Source organism: Sinohyriopsis cumingii, chromosome 8 (assembly GCF_028554795.1).
Source record: "Sinohyriopsis cumingii isolate HCF-2022 chromosome 8, ASM2855479v2, whole genome shotgun sequence".
Classification (NCBI taxonomy): domain Eukaryota; kingdom Metazoa; phylum Mollusca; class Bivalvia; order Unionida; family Unionidae; genus Sinohyriopsis; species Sinohyriopsis cumingii.
The window spans coordinates 57,103,480-57,128,334 of NC_142968.1; the positions used below are offsets into that span (position 1 = coordinate 57,103,480).

Consider the following 24,855-nt stretch of genomic DNA (forward strand, 5'->3'; position numbering starts at 1 on the left):
ACGTATATGCCTTCGTAGTCCTACTGTCAGGATGGTGGTACTTGTGCAGAGCACGATTGTACCTCACGTATATGCCTTCGTAGTCCTACTGTCAGGATGGTGGTACTTGTGCAGAGCACGATTGTACCTCACGTATATGCCTTCGTAGCCCTACTATTAGGAAGGTGGTACTTGTGCACAGCACGATTGTACCTCACGTATATGCCTTCGTAGTCCTACTATCAGGAAGGTGGTACTTGTGTACAGCACGATATGTACCTCACGTATATGCCTTCGTAGTCCTACTATCAGGAAGGTGGTACTTGTGCAGAGCACGATTGTACCTCACGTATATGCCTTCGTAGTCCTACTACCAGGAAGGTGGTACTTGTGTACAGCACGATATGTACCTCACGTATATGCCTTCGTAGTCCTACTATCAGGATGGTGGTACTTGTCCAGAGCACGATTGTACCTCACGTATATGCCTTCGTAGTCCTACTATCAGGACGGTGGTACTTGTGCAGAGCACGATTGTACCTCACGTATATGCCTTCGTAGTCCTACTATCAGGAAGGTGGTACTTGTGCAGAGCACGATTGTACCTCACGTATATGCCTTCGTAGTCCTACTATCAGGATGGTGGTACTTGTGCAGAGCACGATTGAACCTCACGTATATGCCTTCGTAGTCGAATGCGGATACGAGATCTCAAGTCCCATTTGAGACTATCTACAGAATTGCATGATATTATGTAAGAGTTTACTTTTAAAATTTGTATTCATGATTTTTATAATTGCTTATACAATTATGTTGCCAGTAAAATATTTCAGTTGTAGAATCTTGTATAATATCAGCACTCGTTATTTTAAGAGGATGCATGCAGTTTATATGATCATGTGATTTGTGATTTCGTTTATACATTAATTAGAGGCTTACACAAAAGTGCGTTAGTTTAACGGTGTTACACGTTACCTCCGTTTGCAGGACTGCGTGTCCACGTGATCAGTACTGTATTTAACATGTCGTTAGCCAGATCAGTTTCCTTATGTGTGCTGCTTCCATTTGGGATTTAGCATGGCTAAGTAAGAACAATGTTAACAATTTAAAGACCTTGTGAGCAAAATGTCTCCTCCAAGCTTAGTTTTTCTGAATACCCACATTCGAAGCTGCACAGGTATTTCGACTAGATTAAAAAGTAAAATAAAATTAAAATAAATAACAGCCGAGTCAAAATCCATTATTTTTGTTTTTCTTGTATGTTCGCACCACGCACGAGGCTTTATTGGTAGATAGAACATAATCAAAACACACGATAATGCATGTTTTGAACAAGCTACGCAGCTGGAGAAATTTAAAGGAGAAACATTGTTTATCATAAAAAAATGCTGAAAGGTATGCTGTAATCTGTGTCCAGCACAAAGCGACACAAGATTTACCGCAAAAGTTCATATAAATATTAATATTTCGTTCCGTATGTTTAATTTGTTATTGAAGTATACATTTATTTTTCCATCATGATGCTGCAGAGGCTTGCTTGGTTAAACTTCATTGGAAAATGTCACGGGTGTCAACCTTACGGATTTTAATTCCAAGATTCGCGCTGAATTTTGCGCGATCTGAGTCAACGACGGTGCCGTTCACTTCCAAAAAGGTTGTTACATGTTGCGTTAATAGGAAATTTTCTTCAACCTCGCCGAAGCTGAAGAAAGAAACGTGAGTATAAACTTGCACCATTTATGGTATAAACAATCTGACCAAGTCTCCATTTCCCATTGACATTGACATTACCCAACAGAGAAGTGCTATACAGTCATATCATCTGAGTGTCGAAACACATTTTAGTGGGACGCAATTAATCCATAACGCATATTCTGGCTTTTATAGCTTTTAATTAGTAAAATATTTTTATTTTTTATTTTTAGTTTTACATGTATACTACGTTGTTACAGTACTGTGGCTTTCGAGCTTCTCGAGAACCGCTGTCATCATGTGTCACATCTAAATGATCTATATGCAAACATATGCTCAAGAAGTTCACATAGCTGTTAAATTTAACTGTTGAAAGAAATGCCCTGTTATTAGACTTTTAACAAAATCAACAACAAAATAAAAAACAAATATTGATTTTCCTTTCCAGAAGACTTGGGTTTCAGTTGAAGCACGATTGGTGTAATTTAGTACTTAATTATAATAACACTGTACTTGTGATTATAATTAAAGGTCTGTATTTGCATAATTGCTCAATTGCAAGCTGATTACAAAAGAAGAGATAAACATGTTTTTAAATCCAAACAAATTATAAAAATTGAGAAAATGTGTATATTTATCTTAACTGCCATGTGTTAGGCTAATAATAAAAGATTTAATATAGAATAAGCAATAAAGCTAAGTTTTAGATAAGAAGACTGTGTATATAAAATGATATTACCTAGTCTGCTGTGGGGTTCTGACTTGGGTTCAATTACAGTATAATTGGTGTAATTGAGTAATTAATTACAATTACACTGTATTTGTAATTGTAATTGACATCAGCATTATTTTTTTTACAAATCCTCTAGTTTGAGATCAGGCCTCTCCTGTATTTGAAATGAGGTGCCTCTCGTGCTTGAAGAAAGAAACTCATTCGCCAGAGAAAAGTTAAATGCACTGATGAAATGCAGAAATTTATTTTGAAACATTGATTAAAAATTTGCTATCCTTTGGAGTTAAAGTAAAAGGAAAACCCAACTGAAAATTATTTAGGCAAAACCACTTAAGAATTTTTTTATGGTCATGTTTAATTAATATTGCGTTGTTGATGTTTCAAGGTAAAGTTGAATGAAATATAATTCAACTGTCCCTTGCTCATGCTTACACTAGTGTAATGCAACACTTGTTTAACAGAAACTAAATAAATCAAGACACACTTCAGATGCTAATGAACATAAACACTGTTGATCTACCGATTAAGAAGGACATTGTTAGAGCAATTAAACAATGGCTGACCTCAGGACCTGCAGGAAAACATTGCTTTATTGAAATGTTTTGAGATCCAAATAAATACAAGTCATTTTAATGTTTTATTGTAACATTTTCATATTTGAAATGCTAATAGTAACTGCAATGTTGTGTGACAAATAATATTAAAAAGATGGCAATTTATGCAGATGAAACATGGAGTTGGGGCTTGTGGAATTTGAGCCTAGGCTTGTGATTATTTTTTAAGTGACCAGCTCTGGTCCTGTGTCAAATTTTTTTTCTTTGAACAGTACATTTGCAAGCACATCATAATTGTAACTGTAATCAGAGGTCTTGGAAGCACTTAATTACGCGTATTTGGATGCCAATATTTGATCTGGGACACAGAAGATCACTGAGGCGAGAGTCCTCCTTACACATGTAATAGATGTGCAGCAAAATTCAAAGACTTGCCAGTCCTGCTTCAGCCACCTGCTTTGTGGGAAAATGTGTTGATCAATTAGCTGTGCTGATATTTGCAAAGACAGAATTCACTGACTGAAAGACCCCTTGATGTACATACATGTTGCCATTATAAGAGTAGATCAAAAAGAACATGATGCAATAGCTGGGCGGCAAGTTCAAAGGCTTTGACTGGCGGCCGGTGGGAAAATGTACTGATAGTTACAGTGATTGAATTCAGTGGCAGAAAGACCCAGAGATGCATGTGGTCATTTATAAAAGTACATCAAATAAACAACTTTAACTTTCATTATTGTGTTCATTTCCAAATGTATCAGAATAAGTAGCACACATGACCTCAGAATCAGGACATGTTGAGACTTAGACAAAATGAGATTCATAAATTTGGATAAGTATTTTGGGGTTAAATGTCAAACTTACGAAGATTGTAACAAGATTCAGAAGAGTGCTAAAGCTGCTATAATTGATAGTTCGGATGGGACAGTAGCTAAGTATAAGAAAGTGTGTGATGCCTAGCTTAGTGTTTGGAATAAGTCCTTACTTGGATTGACAAAATTCAGTCTCACTCTGACGGACGAAACAAGAGCTACTTAAGAGGTACATTGACTGACCATACTTTTTTAAAATGCCCCTCACCTTAGCCCAGTTAGTTCTAGTGTTGTAGCGAAATGTATTCATCAAGACATCAGTAGCTAGGCTTAGTTTTGATATCAATTACATTGACAAACAAACTCTTGCCCATTCACAAGCATATGCTTTGATAGCTGATTGAACATTAACCCTTTTCCGAATAAGGTAGTAACTATCAATTTCCTGCATGCTATTCTTTGATGATAAAACATATAAACATGTGTTTTAAGATCAGAATCAGTGATCTGGATATATATTAACTGCCTCTTGTACACTATTTTGTCATAAAATTAGTGAACCAGTAGGCCTAATGGGAAATAATGGCGGACTTTGCTAATGTCTCACCTGATAGTTTCATATTTTGACCCCCCCTTAATTTTTAAGGTAGAAGGCATGAACCTAACTATCACAAGCCTAGCATTTATAAATTCACACATAAGCTAAATCTGTAATGTGGTTTATATTTACTTTGAGTTAGGCTTGGAAATGGTTTGGCTTGTTGTGACTGCCTGTCACAGTTAGACGAGCATTGGAGATCAAATGCGTTACTTGGGCTGCAAATGAGCAGCCGACTTGGCTTGAGTATCTGCTATAGAGGTAAATATCTAAAAATCTGGATGGTTGAGGGGTGATGAAAAGTTATGCTAATTTGTTATAGTACTAGTGAACATTATTCATGCATAAGGCACGTACTGATTCTTTTAGCTGCCTTGTCACAGGAAAATATTCAAAATAGCTATTTCCTGTCAAAAATGAATGTAAAATTTAAGGGTTGGTGGCAGTGTTGGTTCAGTATAAAAACCACCAGTTGCATCAGGAATTAACCTGATTGCTGCAGTCAAAATCTCACATGGATGCTTTCTACAAAAATCATTAGTTTGTTTTTATTTGTGTCTTTAATGTAAAAGTATTCTCAGTTTTCTGCAATAGGTCATTGTTTAATGAAAATTCACCAGATAAACTGTCCAGTGAGGCCTAAGTCTGGGATGTACAAGTTTATTAGATTGTCTGTTTTCGTAAATCATCGGTCAAATATATTCAGAAAAATATACAATTCATTGAAAGCAAAGCCTAGGCATTATTTTATTAAAGATTTAACTTTAAAATGCAAATTATGTAGGTAAGAAACATATGGGACAATGCTATGTTGTGGAATTTGCGATATACGCTTTAACACATTAACCCCTGGAGCTTGTCATTTTTGCCTGAAAATCGAGTAGGAAACACATTTTGGAAGCTATTTCTGAATAGACTTGAAAACACCAAATCCCTGATAATTTTTCAATAACATACTGCCTAATTGTGTTAGAAACATCTTTTTTCATTGGCTATTTGACTCGCGCATGGCGGCATGAGCAGAAGGGTAAAAGTTAGAGTTCTTTTTTTTTTTTTTTTTGTGGCTAAATGGAGCGATTATTTTTGTATGGAGACTACTCTTTATTCCAAATGCCCATCTCAGTTCATACCGGTTTGCCTTAATCTGAGACCAAAAAGTCTAAAATCTGGACACAAAATAAGATTCTGACAATGGGCGAATTTTGGGTTTAAAAAAGTCAGGTCCAAAAAATGAGGTTTTTCTATCTGTATTTTGCAGTGCAGCTAGATATTCCAGATTATTTGGTATCATTATAGAGCTACATCTGTCTACCTTTCTATAATACCACTCACTTTAGTGTATCATGCATGACCATGATGCTCCAGAGCTCAGCATTAGGCTATTACCTCCTGCCCTGTAAAGTTGGCGCTAGGGGTTAATGTGTTAAGGTCTAAGCTGTTTTCTGACTTAACATGTATTTGCGAAAATACAGGAGGGAAAACAGCAAATCAGATACTATTTAACCATTGCCTAAAACTACTACAAGTACGTAAACAAATAAACCATAAATTTGCAATCCTGTCAATGGACTGTTGTAATGAAGCTATATTAAAGTGAGTGATTACGTTATGAAAACCTCTCCCTCTAAAAATAGATGCACTCATGTCTGTGTTTATTCTGTAGGAAAGAACGGACTGCAACTTTTGATGGTGGGACTCCTATTTTTAGTTTTAAAGTCCTAGCGAGACCTCTGTATAATTGTAATTGATGAAAGTAATTGACCCCAAGTCTGCTTTCCATTGCACATAAGTGATCAGATCCCATTAATACCATATTTCAAATTAAACCCTTTATTTTTACTTTTTAATTCATAAAATAGTGCTGAGCAAGCAGAAGTTGTAAATTGACTTAAGCTCTTTGCGAAAATATTGTTATTTAATGTGTGTGTGTGTGTGTGTGTGTATTGCATTAAGGTGTATTGCCAAATTCACGACTTTGGTTTAATGGTGGGTTGATTTATCAGTAGTATAAAAGCAATGGAACCTAATATCATTTTAATTCTCAGATAGTGCATTTTAGACATGATGCACACAATTTAAGTTGTTGGAGGTTGGGTAGTTTTCTAATTATACAGTAAAGTGCAAGTGTTCCAAATATCGCAGATGAATTTAAAATAAGACGGATCATAAGTATGCTGAAAATTGCATATCAAAGTGAATTGTCAGAGCACACACATGTAATTTGGTGGTTCTTCCCTGGGTTTTCCAGGGTTCTTCCTCCACCAGTTATACTGGCTGCCATGTATAGCCTATCTTGTGTTGAAAAATGGCGTTAAACCCAAGAACAACAATAACACACATGTAATTAGTATCTTGATGAAAACAATAATTAGATACCGACTATTGATTAAACAGGTGTTATAATCCAGGTGTGGACAAGCTGTGGGCTGCATGTCGGATTGACCAGCGGCCTGATTTTATCTGCTTATTTACATCATAGGGTATGTCTTTAAAAATCACTTATCCAGCCCATGCCCGGGAGGAAGTTGCTCATGCCTGTTTTAATCACTTTATCTGTGCAGATGTGGTGTAAGTGGCTTTACCCAATGGTTTGAACTCTATTTTATATTCCACAAACTACATGATTGATACTAAAGCTGTACCAATGTCACTTTTTGCCGATTATGCAGATACAGTGTATAGCCAGTTATTAAAATTGCCGATACCGATTATGAGATCAATTATTTCAAGAAACCACCTGTTCTACAGTTAGTGTAAGCACTAACATTTGATTGACAAGTAAACCATGCCCTTTTTTTGTTATAACTAACAATGCCTAAAATGGGTGCGGATTTATGTTTACAGTTCAAATGTGGTCTCAAGCTACCATACATGTGATAACTATTTCCCACATTTTATATTCCACCTTATTTCTTATTGTTAACTTATTGGGGGTCTCTGAAGCTCAAATAAGGGTAAAGGGAAACACTGCTTATATATACGGTACAGTAATGCCAGGTCAAGTTGACTCATGTAGTTTTCATTGGTGGGAATGGGGATCATAATTTGCTTGTCGAGAAAAAATCTACAGCATTCAGTGATCATTCCTCGGATTTATGAAACAGTTCACTAACAAGCAAAGCATGTAAAGCGGGGCAAAAATAAATTGCTGAACTCTTGGTTGACGGAGATGTACTATGGAAAGCTAGCCATGGGGGGGGATTTAATTCCTGAATGCGTGAAATCGACGATCGACAGTCACATTATGTCACTTATATTATATTGCAAAGTATGATCGTAGGGTTTTAGTATTAAAATGTCATTATCTAAATAAAGTTTCCTACAAAACTATTATTGGAAAATAATATACATAATATAGAATTGCTTAATACCTGATGTTTCTATTTAAAAAAAGAGAGACTGTAGGAAAGTAGATATTTTACATTTGATAATGCATTGATTTCAGGTGATAACAGCTAGACCTATGCACTAATGGTGATGCACAATGCAAAGACCATGGAAGTAGTTCAAAACAGTCATGTAATTTATTTTGTAATATTTTGGTTGTATTGCTTGTTGTCAATAAAGTAATAACTATCCCATCTTTTTCAATTTTCATTGCCTATTACATTAATAGTCTTGGAAAAATATTCACTACATATTTGATTGGCTGTTAACTTAATGATATTATACTATTGATTTGATTGGCTGTTAACTTAATTATGTTATGCTATTGTTTTGATTGGCTGTTAACTTAATGATAATATACTATAGATTTTATTAGCTGTTAACATAATGATATTATACTATTGATTTGATTGGATGTTAACTTAATGATAATATGCTATTAATTTGATTGGCTGTTAATCCATTCTTTGTCTTGGCCATTAGTATCTTTGTACCAGATTGGGAAAATGCCACATGTGAACCCAATGGTTTTAAAACACAATGTACCGAGCATAATACATTAAGGTCCAATGTTGTAATTTTACATCATGAAGTAGTACCCTTGTTTTAGGGTCTCTGATACCATCACAATGCAAAACAGACCCAAATTGATAATTTTAGAGAAAAGAGGAAAGATTTAACTTTACAGTGATGCCAAGTAATGTACACATTTTACACTGGTAACTAAAAGACACAGCTGAAGAAGCAGAATTTTTAAGAGCATGCATTTTAAAGCCCAAAATAATTGGTTTTGAAATCAGATCTTGTATCAGGAATTTAGACTCTCTCTTATTATATTAGAATAGACTGGTCCAAATATCATAAAGACAAATGAACCTTTTAAGTCTGACTGAATTGGGAATAATGGAAACATTTATTCTTCTACATTAAAACTTTGACCTTGATGTGTTCAATCAGAAACATTTTTAATTTACAGCACAATCAGTCATTCAGATTACCTGCTTTTACAAGTCTTTTCCTTTGGTATGGTTAAATTTGAATAGTATACAGTTTCATTTTACAATCTTGATAGGAAATCAGACATTGGATTTACATTCACACATGGTCAAGGAATCCGATATGCAGTGCATCATAATATAATTCATTGCATATTATCCAGACGGCACAGTTAGGCCTCTGAATTGCAGCAGTGTCAAAAGTACTCATCTGTACTCATGATTACCTTATGAAAAGTACTTGTACTCTTCATTGGAAGATCCAAATGTTCCATATACAGATGATATCAAATGGGTAATGATTTAATATTGAATTTGTGAAATGAGTGGAATAATGGACATAATTTAATGAGTTTCATAAATTTAATATTAAATCATTGCCCATTTGAGTTTGTTTTATCATGTAGTTTTTATTTCAGTAGAAATTATTTAGATAGAAGAATGAACAATTTCATTTTTTGTGACAGACAATGTACCTTTCATTTGTTTTGCGTAAAATATAGTCCCAAACAAAATAATAATTGTAAAAGTAGACTATGCATTTTTGCGAACTATAAATCAGAGAACAAGCATCCATCCAAATAAACAGAACAGATTACAAATACAAAATCATCTGTCAACACAGTGTCCAAGTTTTTGATATGGTGCACAGTACCGGTTTGAGTTGGCATGCACAACACAGTGCCAGTATTTAACTTGAAATTCCACATCACAACTAAACATTATATTGTTGCAATATTTTTGTGAAAAAAAGATTACTGGACACAGGAAGAAACATAGTTACTGTAATGTATTTGTGACTGGATATTTGCAGTATTTGATTTGGAACATTACATAAGATGCAAACAAATCTCTTTTTTGAGTCAGACTTGCATCACATATTTAATGCATGAATATGCTGTGGTTGGGTAAGTTGTGTCAGTTGGGGAGACTGGTTTATGTCTACATTTTCCTGTGAACAAAGGTGAGTTTATTTACTTCAGTAAGCTCACATTTAAACCATGCTTATATATAGGGTGGATTCCATGTTACAGATATACTGCCCCCCACCCCCGCTATCAGCTGAGCAATACTGGTAGTTTTACTTGTTGTTATTGTTCTTGTCTTCGGGGTTTTAGCCATTTTTCATGCTGCGATATGTTATACCTGACATAACAAACTCCTGTGGAGGCCAATTGGCCATATTGAAACAGACAAGACCATTTTCCCCCAATTCCCTTTTGCGAGCCGAATAATAACAAGTTTTTCCCACGATCACAGCCAATCAGCAAACAGGATATGGCACAATAATTTCATGGCCTTATTTGGACCAGTCAGAATCACATAAAGTGATATTTTAACTTATGGTAATATGAAAAATATGAAACTGCACATGCAATACAAAATTGTACTGGCTATGTGATAAGTACTCTTAAATAATGTGCTTGAATATCATGGTCTGTATAGTTTTTTTATAGGAGAAATCAGTAGAACAATAGCACATTATGCAACAGCAGATCGGGGTTTATGTTGTTTGCAGTTTGACTTATAAGTGAGTATAGATGGCACATGTCCTCTTACTTAAAAAAAAAATGCCTGTACTAATACTTGAGTACATGGCATACTTTACAAAGGTCTCCTCCTCTTATCTGTTGTGGGGTGGATGGGACCACTGTGTGAACTTGTATATTTTTCTTGTAGTATGTGGCAGGTACTATGCATTTTGGGATTTGATCATTTTTTTCTATATTTTTTCAGAGTAACAGTTTATTTTGTTGATTCCCAAGGAAATAAACAAACAGCCAAGGCCAAGGTTGGAGACAGCCTTCTAGATGTGGTGATTGAAAATGAAATTGATATAGATGGCTTTGGTGAGCTTTCTGTCTGTCTGTGTTTCTCTGCCTGTCTGTGGGCTTTTTGGTCTCTTACTTTAAAGGGATTTCCTTGTCTTTCCCATTCTCCATGATGAGTATATTTTTTATAGTTTTAACCTGAACATTTCTAATTGAGATTCAAATAAGTTTAATAGCAAAATCTTCCCTTCCTCCATTTCTTTGTGAAGACTTAGAAAGTGCTAAATACGTGTACAAAAAAATGAAGATTCTGTTTTTATCATGGGTAAGGAATGGGAAATAAAAGATTGCGGTGCTGGGTTATATGCAGCATTGCTCAGTAACTTCTTTATGACAATTCAGCCTACTTTATGAAATTGCTTATCAATTGCTTTATGACATTGCTTATGAATTGCTTTATGACTTTGCTTATCAATTGCTTTATGGCATTGCTTATGAGTTGCTTTATGACATAGCTTATCTATTGCTTTATGACATTGCTTATGAATTGCTTTATGACATTTCTTATCAGTTGCTTTATGACATAGCTTATCTATTGCTTTATGACATTGCTTATCAATTGCTTTATGACATTGCTTATGAATTGCTTTATGACATAGCTTATGAATTGCTTTATGACATAGCTTATCAATTACTTTATGACATTGCTTATCAGTGCTTTATGACATTGCTTATCAATTGCTTTATGACATAGCTTATGAATTGCTTTATGACATAGATTATCAATTGCTTTATGACAGTGCTTTCCAGCTGTGTTGTGGCATAGCTTGCCAACTGCTTTATGACACTAAAATATGCCATGCCTATAATGTTAATACACATTCATGCATTAGTTCGGTTGGTCATAAATCAGAGGAACCTGTGGGATGGTCTATTTATTGTCTGTCTGTCTGTTCGCACACAAATTTTGTCACTGCTACTCCTACTAAACTACATGAACCTTTACACACACATTCACTCCAAGCTCTAGTTAGTCCTAAATGGAGGCCCTGAGTGGCCGCGTGGTCTAAAGCGCTCACCGTTCTGGATCACTGCCATCTCACCTCTGTCTGCATGGGATTGAGTCCAAGGCTCGGCTAGCATGGGTACGTGGGAAAGCCTGCCAGTAGCTTCTCGTGGGTTGGTGGTTCTTCCCTGGGTTTTCCAGGGTTCTTCCTCCACCAGTTATACTGGCCGCCATGTATAGCCTATCTTGTGCTGAAAAATGGCGTTAAACCCTAGAACAACAACAACATAGTCCTAAATGATAATGGTGCTGCTGAGGCATCCAATATGGCCAGCACAGCAGTCATTATGAAATTCCTGTCATCACTACTACTGAATGGATGCTCATGTCATCCTGGGGTTTTCCTACAAGACTTCTTATGATGACTAGCTGGTCCTGCTTAGACAACCAGTATAATCACCGCAATGGCCATTTTGGAAAATCTTTTCATCACTACTTCTAAATGAAAGAATGATCATATTAGCATGTGGTTTTCACCGACTTCTTATGTCTAATGGGTGATAAATAAAAATTGTGCCAATCTGACCTCCAATATTGCACCATAATGGCATTCTGAAAATTCTTATTGCTTTTTCTCCTAGATGGCTGGTCCCATTGTCATTGGTCTCATGTGCAAAAATATAGAAACCTTTAAAGTACTTATACTCGCATGACACTGAATAAAATTCAGCTAAAGTTGACAGTACATTTTGGAGATATCTTTAACAATAAAATTGATGAACATTTTTTTAATAACGGTCGTTATAAGCCAAGTGTTTGTGCCCAATAGTATAATGCCACAACAGGGGTGATGTGACTTCATTTATTTGCATGTGTGATTATTATTATTCTCCTTATACCTCTTGATTATATATTAAGGATCTGACAACAACTATTGATCAGAGTTCATGTATGAATTGGTTGGGTTGTTGTATTATCCCTCTCATTACTACCATATATATGCAGTTATAAGTTAAATCCAAATGCAAACTGCAGAGATCCAGATCTGCCATTGCACAATATGCCAGGTCTGTGTAAGGACTGTGCAGTTTGTTATGAGTAATCTAAACAGCATGGACCATGATCTGCTAGCACATTATGCTGTGGTAGGTAAGGATCTGTGATGGTTGCAGTTGGACTTGACTTATCAGTGAGCATATATGGTACATGTTGACAAATTTAACCTTCAGGCTTTTCTGATCTGTTGCATTTTGTGTGTATATTTTCAGCTCAGTTTGTACTGCCATATTGACTGTATAGTCTCCAAGTTTCCAGATCTCAAACTAATGATTGCTTATTTTAACATTGGCAGGTGCATGTGAAGGCACCCTGGCGTGCTCAACTTGCCATCTCATTTTAAAGAAAAAGGATTTTGACAGGTTGCCAGAGAAACCAACAGATGAAGAATTAGACATGTTAGATTTAGCTTATGGCCTGAAAGAGACGTAAGTCATCATTCTTAGATGCTTAACAACTGTAGTCAGAACTGTTCAGTACAAATAGGATAGTGATATATTTCTTCTGTATTCAACATAATGACTTCACATGCCTTAATATGTGCATAATCTGCTTTTTTGGCTTCATAAATCATTTCCCGAGTGCCTGGATCATTTGAGGGAAGTGGCTGCTACAGTGCAGTTAGATCATTACTATTTTATCAGAATTGAGCACTCTTGTCTTGCTGCCATTCAACTTTGTTGGTTAAATCAGTCTTAAATATAGATCCTACTGTACATGTGCTTTATTCAGTATGACTTGGGAGAGAGAATGTACCTTTATTGGGGATATCTTCAATCTAGGATGAAGGGAGTCTCAACTTCAGTTATTTATATACACTTGATGCTGACATTGTTTATAGCATTAACACTTTGCATTGATTATGAATGAACTTTAACCTTGCAGAATTTACAGAAATAATGTTTACATGCACATTGCAAATATTATTATTTAGTGTTGTACTCAGTCAGATTGACAGATGGAGTATGTATCCAATTTTATTATTTAGCGTTGTACTAGGTCATATCGACAGATGCAGTATGTATCCAATATTATTATTTAGTGTTGTACTCAGATTGACAGATGGAGTATCTATCCAAATTTATTATTTAGTGTTGTACTCAGTCAGATTGACAGATGGAGTATCTATCCAATATTATTATTTAGTGTTGTGCTCAGTCAGATTGACAGATGGAGTATCTATCCAATATTATTATTTAGTGTTGTGCTCAGTCAGATTGACAGATGGAGTATCTATCCAATTTTATTATTTAGTGTTGTACTCAGTAAGATTGACAGATGGAGTATCTATCCAATATTATTATTTAGTGTTGTGCTCAGTCAGATTGACAGATAATACACTGGGTACCTATCCAGTATCTGTTCATTTCCACTGGCTGTAGTGACTGTTGTTGTCAACATAGATCTTTTGAAATTTATGTACATTGGGCATAAAATATAGCACAATACTCATTTGAAACATCTTGGGCAGGCAAGACATTGATCTGAGGAAACCCTTGCTTTGTACAAGAGCTTAAAAATATCTTGTTTTTTTAAAAATAAATTTTCCAGGCCAAGATTCATTCACACACTACCCACATTTTTTAGATTCAGCATGCAAATTTTTTGACACATTCATATGTACTTTTATGCCATGTTTATCAGATGATAATCCATCCCCTTATTTTTACGTAGTTTTGGCAAATACATAAAAAGGACATCTTTGTCTGATGATAAGTCTATGACCTACCATTTTGAAAAATTTATTTATCTGGTCCCTGGTCATGTCATGAGAGAAACACAGTATGCATATTTTATCTGGTTTATATATATGTATTTGTTTATTGATTTTATTTTACATTTTCCAGTTTCAATTTTATTTACTCTTTTTCCACTTCTGCAGATTAGACATATGAAAGATGTTAAAATTTGTACAAATGCCATATACATGTAAATGCTAATTGGATATATTTGTTTATTTGTATATTGATTTTATTTTATTGCAGGTCACGATTAGGTTGTCAGATAATTGTAACAAAAGATATGGATGGTTTAGAGGTTGAGATCCCAGGAGGTGTAGCTGATGCCAGGGAACCTTCCTAACATCAACCTGATCCTTAGATATCACAAAAAAAAGATGAAGTGTACACTAGGGGCATATTCCTCTCTCCTTTAGCGGAGTTTTACTTTTGGATTCATCCCCGGGTTATTTTGCTGGCACATCTTGGATGGTGGGGGTGGGGGGCTTGCAAAGAAAACAAGACAGTGTCATGTAAACAATCCAGCAGAGAAATATAGTGAAGTAAAATTATTTTAAAAAAATAAAAATTAATAGATTTGTATTGCCACAGATTGAATGAAAGAAACAATCTATAAGAAGCCTTGGCCAAAATTGACCCTGATATCAAAGAAATTAATGGGGGGGGGGTCTGGTTTTAGGTTTAAAACTCAAAATTAGCATTTCTTCATCCCTGGTGTTACCAGATTATCTTTGCCTTATTCTTTCATTGATCAATATAGTAATATGACAAAAGCATTGATAAGTGTAATTTGTGTTTAACAGTACTTTTGTATGAAAAGAAGCAATTGTGGCTTAACTGTAGTGTTCTGAATCTTGTGAATGTGAACTGTATAGCAAACTGACAGTATAAATATAGTGGATTTATTTACATGATGTATTTTCATGCAGAATCATTTTTGTGGTTCAGCAAACACTGAAATATTCATCAGAGTTGAAATCAGGGAATTGGGAAAATGGGGTCCTCTTATCTTCATAGATGTATAACTCTTGATATTTGGACTATAATGTGTTGTCAAGCAAGCTGTGGCAGAACCTTGAAAGCAGTCACTTTGGTATCCATGGCAACATGTATCCATATGTCTGTCCAGACCCAGGAGTAATGTTAAAGTATTTTAGATTTAACTCATTGTCACAATTTTTACATTTTTAATTACTGTCAGTACCCACCTATAAGTCAGATCCTATTGCAAATTGCACAGAGTCAGGTCTGCCATCACATAATGCACTGGCACATCTGGGTCTTGTAGTTTGTTAGGAATAATCAGTAGAACAAATGTAGAGCTGGTGTGATGGCAGATCAGGGTCCTTTTTTGCAGTTAGATGAATTTATGAGTGAATATATATGGTAAATAGGTATTTTCAACAAAAGAGGTCTTTTTGTTTTTCTTTTTTATCAGCTACAGAATCCACAGAAATGGATACCCCAAGAATAAATATGAATTAATTGCAAATTGGTATTTAAGTATTTATTTTCTCAGTCGCTGATATACTTTAAATTTGACAGGTATGAGGGAGTAAATATGGTATATATTAATTTTCTGGCAGTATTATTATTATCTATGTTGTTATCATCACTGATAATATCTAGTGTTTTCATTTCCATTTTTGAACACACTGTATTGTGAAAATTATCAAAATTAGCAAATTAATTCATTTGAATGTTGACGTACTACTATTTAGTGTTTCCTAAGTAGGTCATATTGACTTTTTTCCATGCTTTAATTTGTTACGTTTATTGGCTGCTGCCATGTTCTGTGGAGAGAGCATTTTGTGTTGTCATTATCTTTACATCTGTCCAATCCTGCATTTCATGTGCTTCATTTCTGGCGATAAATATGGTAAGAATCCAGGGATAAAATCATTAAGGCTGATCAAATTTCTTTTTGTCTACTTGTCCAGGAATAGTGGTTGCAGAAAATTTATATATTTTTTAACTCCTTCACATTGATATTAAAATGTTCTTAGTAGAGTGTAAGCAACTCCAACTTAAGGGATTTTCTGCAGATACTGGCGAGTTTCATGCATATTCTGTGCTGCACATGCTGGTTAGTTTTATGCTTATACTATGCAGCACAGGCTTTATGAGGTCCATAACTGTAATGGGACTTGATTGGTTCAGTCTTTGCCAGTACCATTGATGCTTGAATGGTTCAGTCCTTGCTAATACCATTGAGGCTTGATTGGTTCAGGCTTTGCCAATACCACTGAGGCTTGATTGGTTCAGTCCTTGCCAATACCACTGAGGCTTGATTGGTTCAGTCCTTGCCAATACCACTGAGGCTTGATTGGTTCAGTCCTTGCCAATACCACTGAGGCTTGATTGGTTCAGTCCTTGCCAATACCATTGATAATTGATTGGTTCTGTCCTTGCCAATACCATTGACAAATACACACGGTTAAATTTCCAACTAGTGCCTGTTTGGGATATGTTTTGCAATGACTGCAAATATCTTTCCTTAGTGATTGAAACCATGGATAATTATCAGTCCAATTTGACTGAAAATTTCTCTGTCACATTCGTTTCAAATTTGATATGTTTTGCTGTCATAAAGTCTAGCTTATGTCCTTTTGGCAAAATAGTTAACTCCTACCCTGTGGCAGCCTTACGTTTTAACCCTCCACTTTAAATTGTAATGTAACATCTCTGAATTTTCCCTATAACTTTCTTTGCAACAAGTAATTAAGTAAACTTTATTTACTTAGTAAAGATGACCTTGCTTTAGCAACATTTGTTTGCAGTTTGATTAAAAACACAAGACGGCTTCTTAATTAGCATAATTGCTTCGCTTCAATCATCTTTTGCACATGGAAGCTAATTCTTTGTATACATAATTAAAAATGAAAGAATCTTTAATGTCAGTTCATAAAGGAAAATGACACCAGTATCAGTAAAGATTCAAATCAAAAGGTGATCCACTCATCTGGGTTGAGTAAATACAGTATAACAAAGCCATTTAAAATGCTAATTAATCACACTGGATTTGTTTTGTTTGAAGTGTGTTTTTATTGATAATTTGGTTGTTTAGCCCAATTAAGAAGTAACAGAACATGCACACATGTGACAGTTGACAGTGCCCGTTTACTGTAGCATCACAGGATATGAATTAAATGGAGAGAGGTAAATGCTTCAAATGGAGAGAGGTAGATTCAAGTATTCATTATGCTGGGGAGGCGGGGGGCATGAATGGCCAGATAAAACTAGATAGTGATTAGAGCATGAAAACTAATGCTTGCACAGATTGTTTTATAGGAAATAAGTAATTGTCCCAGACTAGTGTCTTGCAAAGTTTTACTTGTCCAACTTTGAAAATGAAATGTCAGCAGTGTTGAGCTACAGGATTTGATCAGCCTTGCCCAGCCCTGTTATGTGCAGGAGGTGAACAGTAGCCCATACCAATTCTTGTTTCCTTCAGCTGTCCCATACCTCATGAATATTTTTTTTAACAATTCGGAGACATTTTAAAGACTTAATGGAGGGAAATTGATTATGGCCCTGCATTGAGATGATGGAGCCCAGTAGTAATCACCTTTCTGTCTGCTTCAGTTTACACTTGTTGTAACCGGCACAGATTTGCAGACTGTACACGTAACTGAATGTCATTTTATAGGTGAATTGTCTGTTAGATGTAGTTGAGTCTTTTCATGGTTTTGTATTTTTAGGTCCAATTTTGATGGATTTTTACACATTTTTTAGTATCAGTTTTAATTTTCCACTACAGCAGATCCATGTAACCAGCATAGTTTTGGAACCCTTGAGCATATGGTTTGTACATTTTCCTTTAAGGTTTGCCTTATCGACTCCATTTTGGGGATAGAGTTATGCCTTAGTCAGTGAACTTGATATCTTTATAAGGAATGTTGCTTGTAATCAGCATTGTTCAAGAACCATTCAGTATATTCTGATGCAGTTTTGAGGTGAAAATTGTTTCGTGTTACCTTGATGTTGCCTGTATTTGTTTTGTCTTGTCATCTTTCTTTTGGACAAAGTTATGGCCCTTGTTCCAGCAAATTCTTTTTTTTATTTATGTGGAAGCTTGCAATCAGTCAAGGTCAAGCCGTATTCTTATGTAATTTGTGACAATCATTATCTCTTAGGCCATGGTATACATTTTTGGGTTGATTTGTCACCTGTAGAGTTAATGGCCCTTGACAGTTAACTTTATATCTTCACATGAAATGTTGCTTGTTAATTGAAATCTGTAAATATGTAATTTTTGTCGTATATATGGTCTAATCTCATTCAAACAGTTTAACATTTACGAGATCTCCTCCATTTGAGGGTGTAGTAAACTGATTCATTGATCGCTGATACTGTTAGAAAGCACTTTTGGTTACATTTGTTCCAAAACCCTACAGGGACGATTTCTTGCCATCTAACACTATTTAATCATTCATGTTAGATTCTTCTGTAAGCTTGAAAGGATGTAAATTTTTAATGATACACCAGAGTGTGTATCAGTTGGCCAATGAAACTGACAATGTTTACATTTAAAAATACATGATTATTCTCAGAGTAATTTATTGCAACACCTTATCTCATCAGCTAGTCAAATCACTTTCCCAAAGTTTGGGAAAGCCTTGTTAGGGATTACAAGGAAAACCGTTCCTTTATCAGACCCCAATTTGGCAAAGATCTCACAGAACACGCGAGAGGGCTAGTTGAATAAGACTGCATAAGACCATGTTATCCAGGTTAAATGTTTACAAATTCTAACATATTTACAAAGACTCTGTAATGTCCTGGCTAGTCATGTATCTTCCTACTATTCAAATGTATTTTGTCCTACAATGAATAGACCGAGTGCCTACATACATATGTCTACCTCATCTTCTCACATGATCAGGTAATTTCCAACTGCATTCATGTATTTTATTTTGTAACATTATCAGCACTCTGATCATTTTATTTGCTTGTCACACTTGACAGATTGTTACTGAACTTATTTTATTTGTAAGTAATTCATAAAGCTATAAAGAACTTCATAAGTTTATGGTCATATAGTTTTCTTTTTGATGAGCACTTAGACCCTTGGACTTTGCACTTACCTCAAACTATTCTTATGTTGTAGCTAACATTAGCAAATAGCAAACCATGTATAACCCCTTTAGTTGTATCTTTGGCCAGTATATACAATCTTGTGACCTAAAGGAAACATGCTTACTTAAAGACCTATGAAAACTAAGTATATTCAACTTATTATCCCCATACTTTTTTTAATGCAATTGAAGAATTACAGATGTGGAACAAAGTACTTTTTAAGAATTCTAGTATGACTACAATTACATTTTTTTAGAGAATTAGTACAAGTACTTTTAGAGTACAAGTAAAAGTAATTTTAGCTTATGAGTACAATTTTTTTTTAGCGTACAAATACTTTTAGAGCATGAGTAAAAGTAATGGCTTATCCAATTATGAGTACAGTTACTTTTGTTAAGCCCAATTATGAGTAAAAGTGCTTTTGTTAGAGAATGAGCACTGTACCTTAGAGGATGAGCATGAGTGCTCATGGATGATGATGAGTACAAGTACTTCTGGCTTTCCTAATTATGAGTATAATACATTTGGTAGTGGATAAGATGAGTGCTAGTACTTTTGTTAGAGGATGAGTACAAGTACTTTTGTTAGAATATGATTTCAAGATTTTCTGTCTTTGCTAAATTATTAGTACCAGTAATTTTCAGAAAGTAGTGTTTGGATAAAAGAGACAAAAATTGTATGTTGTTTCAGTGCATACCAAATTCCTTTATAACAATACTTCAAACAAACAATTTATTGTTTTTACTCCTGCTGCTTGCTGTGGGGTCATGTCATTTTGATCAGGTCCAGCTGTATGTACATCTGTCCATCCATACTAAAATATCACATTGGCACAAAAGCCAGACAAATAGATAAATTATTTAGATATCAGGCCACTACACATTTTTTTCTCATTATTTATGTTTTTTGTTTTCACTTTGACCAGTTTGTATATTTGGAAATATAACGTGTTAGCATGATTAAGCAAGAACTACCCAAAGTAGATAAATGAAATATAATAGCCGTAATTCTCATCTGCCAGCCCTCATGATTTTGCGTGAATTTCATGACTCTTGATAGCGAATCACACCGCAAGCCAAAAGATCATGAATTCCTGAACTCTCAATCATTATAAATCATGAATAAAATACATTTTATCCCATTAAAAGTGCAAGTGAACATAGCAGCGGTGGTCACTCATACCCGTAATGGTCCTATATTGCTAGTTGCAGTGTTAGTAAAACTAGATTTAATTGTTACAGTTTGCCCTGTAGCAAGCGTTGTAAGGTATATAATCTATATTTAGAAGAGAAGTTTTACAAATACTCGAGAAGAAAACCAGAGCCCAACTGATTTTTTTCTTCAGTGACACATTTATGTACTCATAGCAACAATTTTTTAAAGCAAACACCCAATGAAGAGAGTGTAGGAATTTGTTAGATATTGATAGATTAGCGTGTATCATAAATTTGCTCGAGTTCATATTTTTCCGCATATGTACTGACACCACTAATTGTTAATCATTCAGTGTTTCAACTGACAGATTAATTCCACTTCGTAATTAAGTTACACAACAATGTTAAAATGTTTTCACCCCCATGGAAAAAGGATATGTATTCCACAAGAAGTGATATATAGATTTGTGTACACGAAAAATTATCCTTGCATTCAGCCATCAAACATCAATGTACAATATGCTTTTCGTACAATAGTATGCCACAAATGTTAGAATTGGGAGTGTGCACAGAGGCTCATATCGTTGCTTACAATTTACCTGTCTTACATGTACTATATAATAATATTATTATATAGTACATGTATGATAAATATAGTATTCTTCATCTTTTGCAGTAGATCCTGGAAATATGGTTGTTTCTAGGTTCACAAAAAAAACGTCAATCACAAAGACATGAGAATCTTGTTTGAAAATTATGCAATGCTTACATTTTCTGTTTTCTATAATATTGATGTAGTACATTTACACATTTTAAATTTTAAAATAAATGGGGGGGGGGCTTACAACTTTTAATGCTAAATTTTACTTGTACTACAAAATAGAGTCAGTATTGCAGTAATCTTTCCTTTTACCACATGGTAGCATGGTCTTTAGGTTAGAATGAAAACTTCTAACTTGTTGAAAACAGCTTTTAATTGAGTCCAGGTTAAGCTGTTATGGCTTCTTATCTGTATGCACGTCAGTCTGTGTAAGCTGTTACGGCTTCTTGTCTGTATGCAAGGCAGTCTGGGTAAGCTGTTATGGCTTCTTGTCTGTATGCAAGGCAGTCTGGGTAAGCTGTTATAGCTTCTTGTCTGTATGCACAGCAGTCTGGGTAAGCTGTTATAGCTTCTTGTCTGTATGCACGGCAGTCTGGGTAAGCTGTTATGGCTTCTTGTCTGTATGCACAGCAGTCTGTGTAAGTAAGCTGTTACAGCTTCTTGTCTGTATGCATGGCAGTCTGGGTAAGCTGTTATGGCTTCTTGTCTGTATGCATGGCAGTCTGTGTAACCTGTTACGGCTTCTTGTCTGTATGCAAGGCAGTCTGTGTAAGCTGTTACGGCTTCTTGTCTTTATGCAAGGCAGTCTGGGTAAGCTGTTATGGCTTCTTGTCTGTATGCATGGCAGTCTGGGTAAGCTGTTATGGCTTCTTGTCTGTATGCATGGCAGTCTGTGTAAGCTGTTACGGCTTCTTGTCTGTATGCACAGCAGTCTGGGTAAGCTGTTATGGCTTCTTGTCTGTATGCACGTCTGTCTGTAAGCTGTTGCAGCTTCTTGTCTGTATGCACGGCAGTCTGTGTAAACTGTTACTGCTTCTTGTCTGTATGCAAGGCAGTCTAGGTAAGCTGTTATGGCTTCTTGTCTGTATGCACGGCAGTCTGTGTAAGCTGTTACAGCTTCTTGTCTGTATTCAGGCAGTCTAAGCTGTTACAGCTTCTTGTCTGTATGCAAGGCAGATAACTCCATCTTTTTGTTATCAGTTCTCCATACTGGTCTGTATATTGTCAGCTTCTTAAAATGTGTTTCATTTGGCAAGGGTATTCATGTTTACAAATGAACACCTTGTTTAAGCATTTAAACATGCCTTCTTCATTAGTGTTTATTTGCAGAGTGTTGTTCTAATAATTTCTTATAAGCTTATGATAGAATTTTGGGTTGAATTATTGAAGAATGTATGTTCAGATATATTTTTAGGCAGCAAACAAATTACTTTTTTGTTTTACTTCCACAAAGTTTGATTGAAGCACCTTTCATCAGTTATAGCAAACATTGAAGCATTTTACCAGACTTGTATGACTGATATTTCATGGAACCATATGATTATCTGGATGTAGTGTTATATTCTATTTCCATGAATTCCAGCCTTGCTTTTCTCACCTGCTTCAGCAGAAAGCTTTTGCGTCATGGTGGACAATGTTAAAGTTTAGCATGAAAGCTTTTACTGCCAGATATATTCTTCATCATTGACTATATTCTGCAGAAATTTTGGCATAATATTTTACTATATTTCTAAAGATTATGTGCTAGGAATTCTGTCAGCCCAGCTTAAGCAGAATGTGTTTTATCATATTTACTGTTACAGTTTTGTCTCATCATTTTTGAAAGCCATAATTTGGTATATTCATTTGTAACGGGGGGATTTTTACATTGGTCATTATTACTATTGGCCAAATGTTTCAACTTCTTGCTGTAAAATTTATACATTGATTTTCAAGGAATCGATGACTAGTCTCTCTCACCTACTGAAGCAGAACAAAACTTGTTGCAAAAAGGCCAGCAGTGTTAGTTTTGTGCAAAAGTTTACGAAAGTCTGATAGATACATGGATTTTGACAGGTATATATGTATACCTATTAGACATCTGGTTTTACATAACACTTGTTTTTAATATTTACACTATTTATATGTACATTAACTGTTGCTTAAAAGTGATTGGTATACATTGTGAAATATTTTCTGATAGTATTTCAAATGCAATAGTACTAGTGTTCTGATAGTATTTCAAATGAAATAGTACTAGTGTTCTGATAGTATTTCAAATGCAATAGTACTAGTGTTCTGATAGTATTTCAAATGAAATAGTACTAGTGTTCTGATAGTATTTCAAATGAAATAGTACTAGTGTTCTGATAGTATTTCAAATGCAATAGTACTAGTGTTCTGATAGTATTTCAAATGAAATAGTACTAGTGTTCTGATAGTATTTCAAATGAAATAGAACAAGTGTATGGATCATTAAACAGCAATGCTAAATTACATTTGGTTCATTACACTGAGTGCTGGAAAGGAATAATTAATATATTTGTACAGTGTGCATTTGTCAAATTCATTTGTGATTGTCAAAAAATAAAAGTATATCTCTCTGTACAGAATTGTTTGTCTTGACCAAGCACATGAAAACTGTTCCCTCTTTTGTTACCTATGCATTTTGTTTTAAGGACAAATTTGGAGACCAAAAATACTAGTTTTTGATGCAGTTCACGTTAGTATTTAATGTGTGCATCTCCACATTGCCACAGGTGTTGCAGTGCTGTACATATTAACATATAAACTCACTTAAAAATCAAGACCAACTGTAAATAACATAGACCCTGATCCAGATTGGTGCAGTTTGCAATTGGACTCGATTTATAAGTAAGTATATATAAGTATATATGGTACACAGTAGATAAATACATTACCATGTACACATTTCTACATGTTCAATACATTTTATGCTAGACAGCCATGAAAAGTTTTGCCATCTTGACCAAATTTGACACGTTTTCATGTTGTATTTTATGTACTATTATAATGTGGTAGAGATATTTTATATCAATACATAAATTGTGAATATTCTCGATACTTTCGCTGTACTGTGACATCTTTAGTAGAGCCATATAACTATGGCTGATTTTATCAATTTATCTCTTGGAAATTGCTTTTCATTATTTGGCTGTTGTTAATTATTTCCAAGACAGACCCTGATGCATGTAAATAAAATGCAGAGAAGTATAAAATTTTTCGATGCTTTTGATGGCATCTGTTTTCAAGAGTTTGTGTTCATTTATGTAACAAATTATGACGTGTATTAATAATAGCATTACTACTTGCTTAGGCTTAACATTCATCTTCAAATCATGTAAATTGTATTTAAAGTCGAGTACATAAACAGATAACGCAAGATCAACAAAGTCTTTCTACCGACTTATTAAGATCAGCTCTTACGTGTTTAGGCTCGAATAAACGGTAACACAGAAAGAGTGAAAACAAGTAGCTTTTTAAAATTTAATAAATAATTTATTTTCCTAGAAAATTCTGTAAAATGAAGAGAAAAAAAGGCGAAGAACTTAGGTTTCAAGAATCAAATCCAAAAATAATCTAAGAATAATCCACGAATTAAATTGCAAAAGACCTAGTAATAAATGTTCTTATAATTTCAAGTTCGAATCCTGATGGAAAATCCAAGATGGATGACGATGACGGATGCTGTAGACAGT

The 24,855-nt window shown here is 34.8% G+C and overlaps 1 protein-coding gene across 1 annotated transcript; it reads left to right on the top strand.

Moving 5' to 3' along the window:
* The first annotated feature begins 1,525 nt into the window (after positions 1-1,525).
* Positions 1,526-24,403, top strand: LOC149793588 (adrenodoxin-like). Its single transcript, XM_089967551.1, has 4 exons — positions 1,526-1,695; positions 10,488-10,600; positions 12,880-13,012; positions 14,570-24,403. Exons 1-4 carry the CDS (start codon positions 1,538-1,540, stop codon positions 14,664-14,666), a joined length of 501 nt encoding a protein of 166 aa, XP_089823677.1. The 5' UTR covers positions 1,526-1,537; the 3' UTR covers positions 14,667-24,403.
* The last annotated feature ends 452 nt before the right edge of the window (positions 24,404-24,855 follow it).

Excerpts from the sequence above, each read along its gene's own strand:
- LOC149793588 (XM_089967551.1), top strand. The coding sequence starts at position 1,538 with ATGTCACGGGTGTCAACCTTACGGATTTTAATTCCAAGATTCGCGCTG. Across the intron at positions 1,696-10,487 it reads CCGAAGCTGAAGAAAGAAAC|AGTAACAGTTTATTTTGTTG; the intron begins GTGAGTATAAAC and ends ATATTTTTTCAG. Across the intron at positions 13,013-14,569 it reads GCTTATGGCCTGAAAGAGAC|GTCACGATTAGGTTGTCAGA; the intron begins GTAAGTCATCAT and ends ATTTTATTGCAG.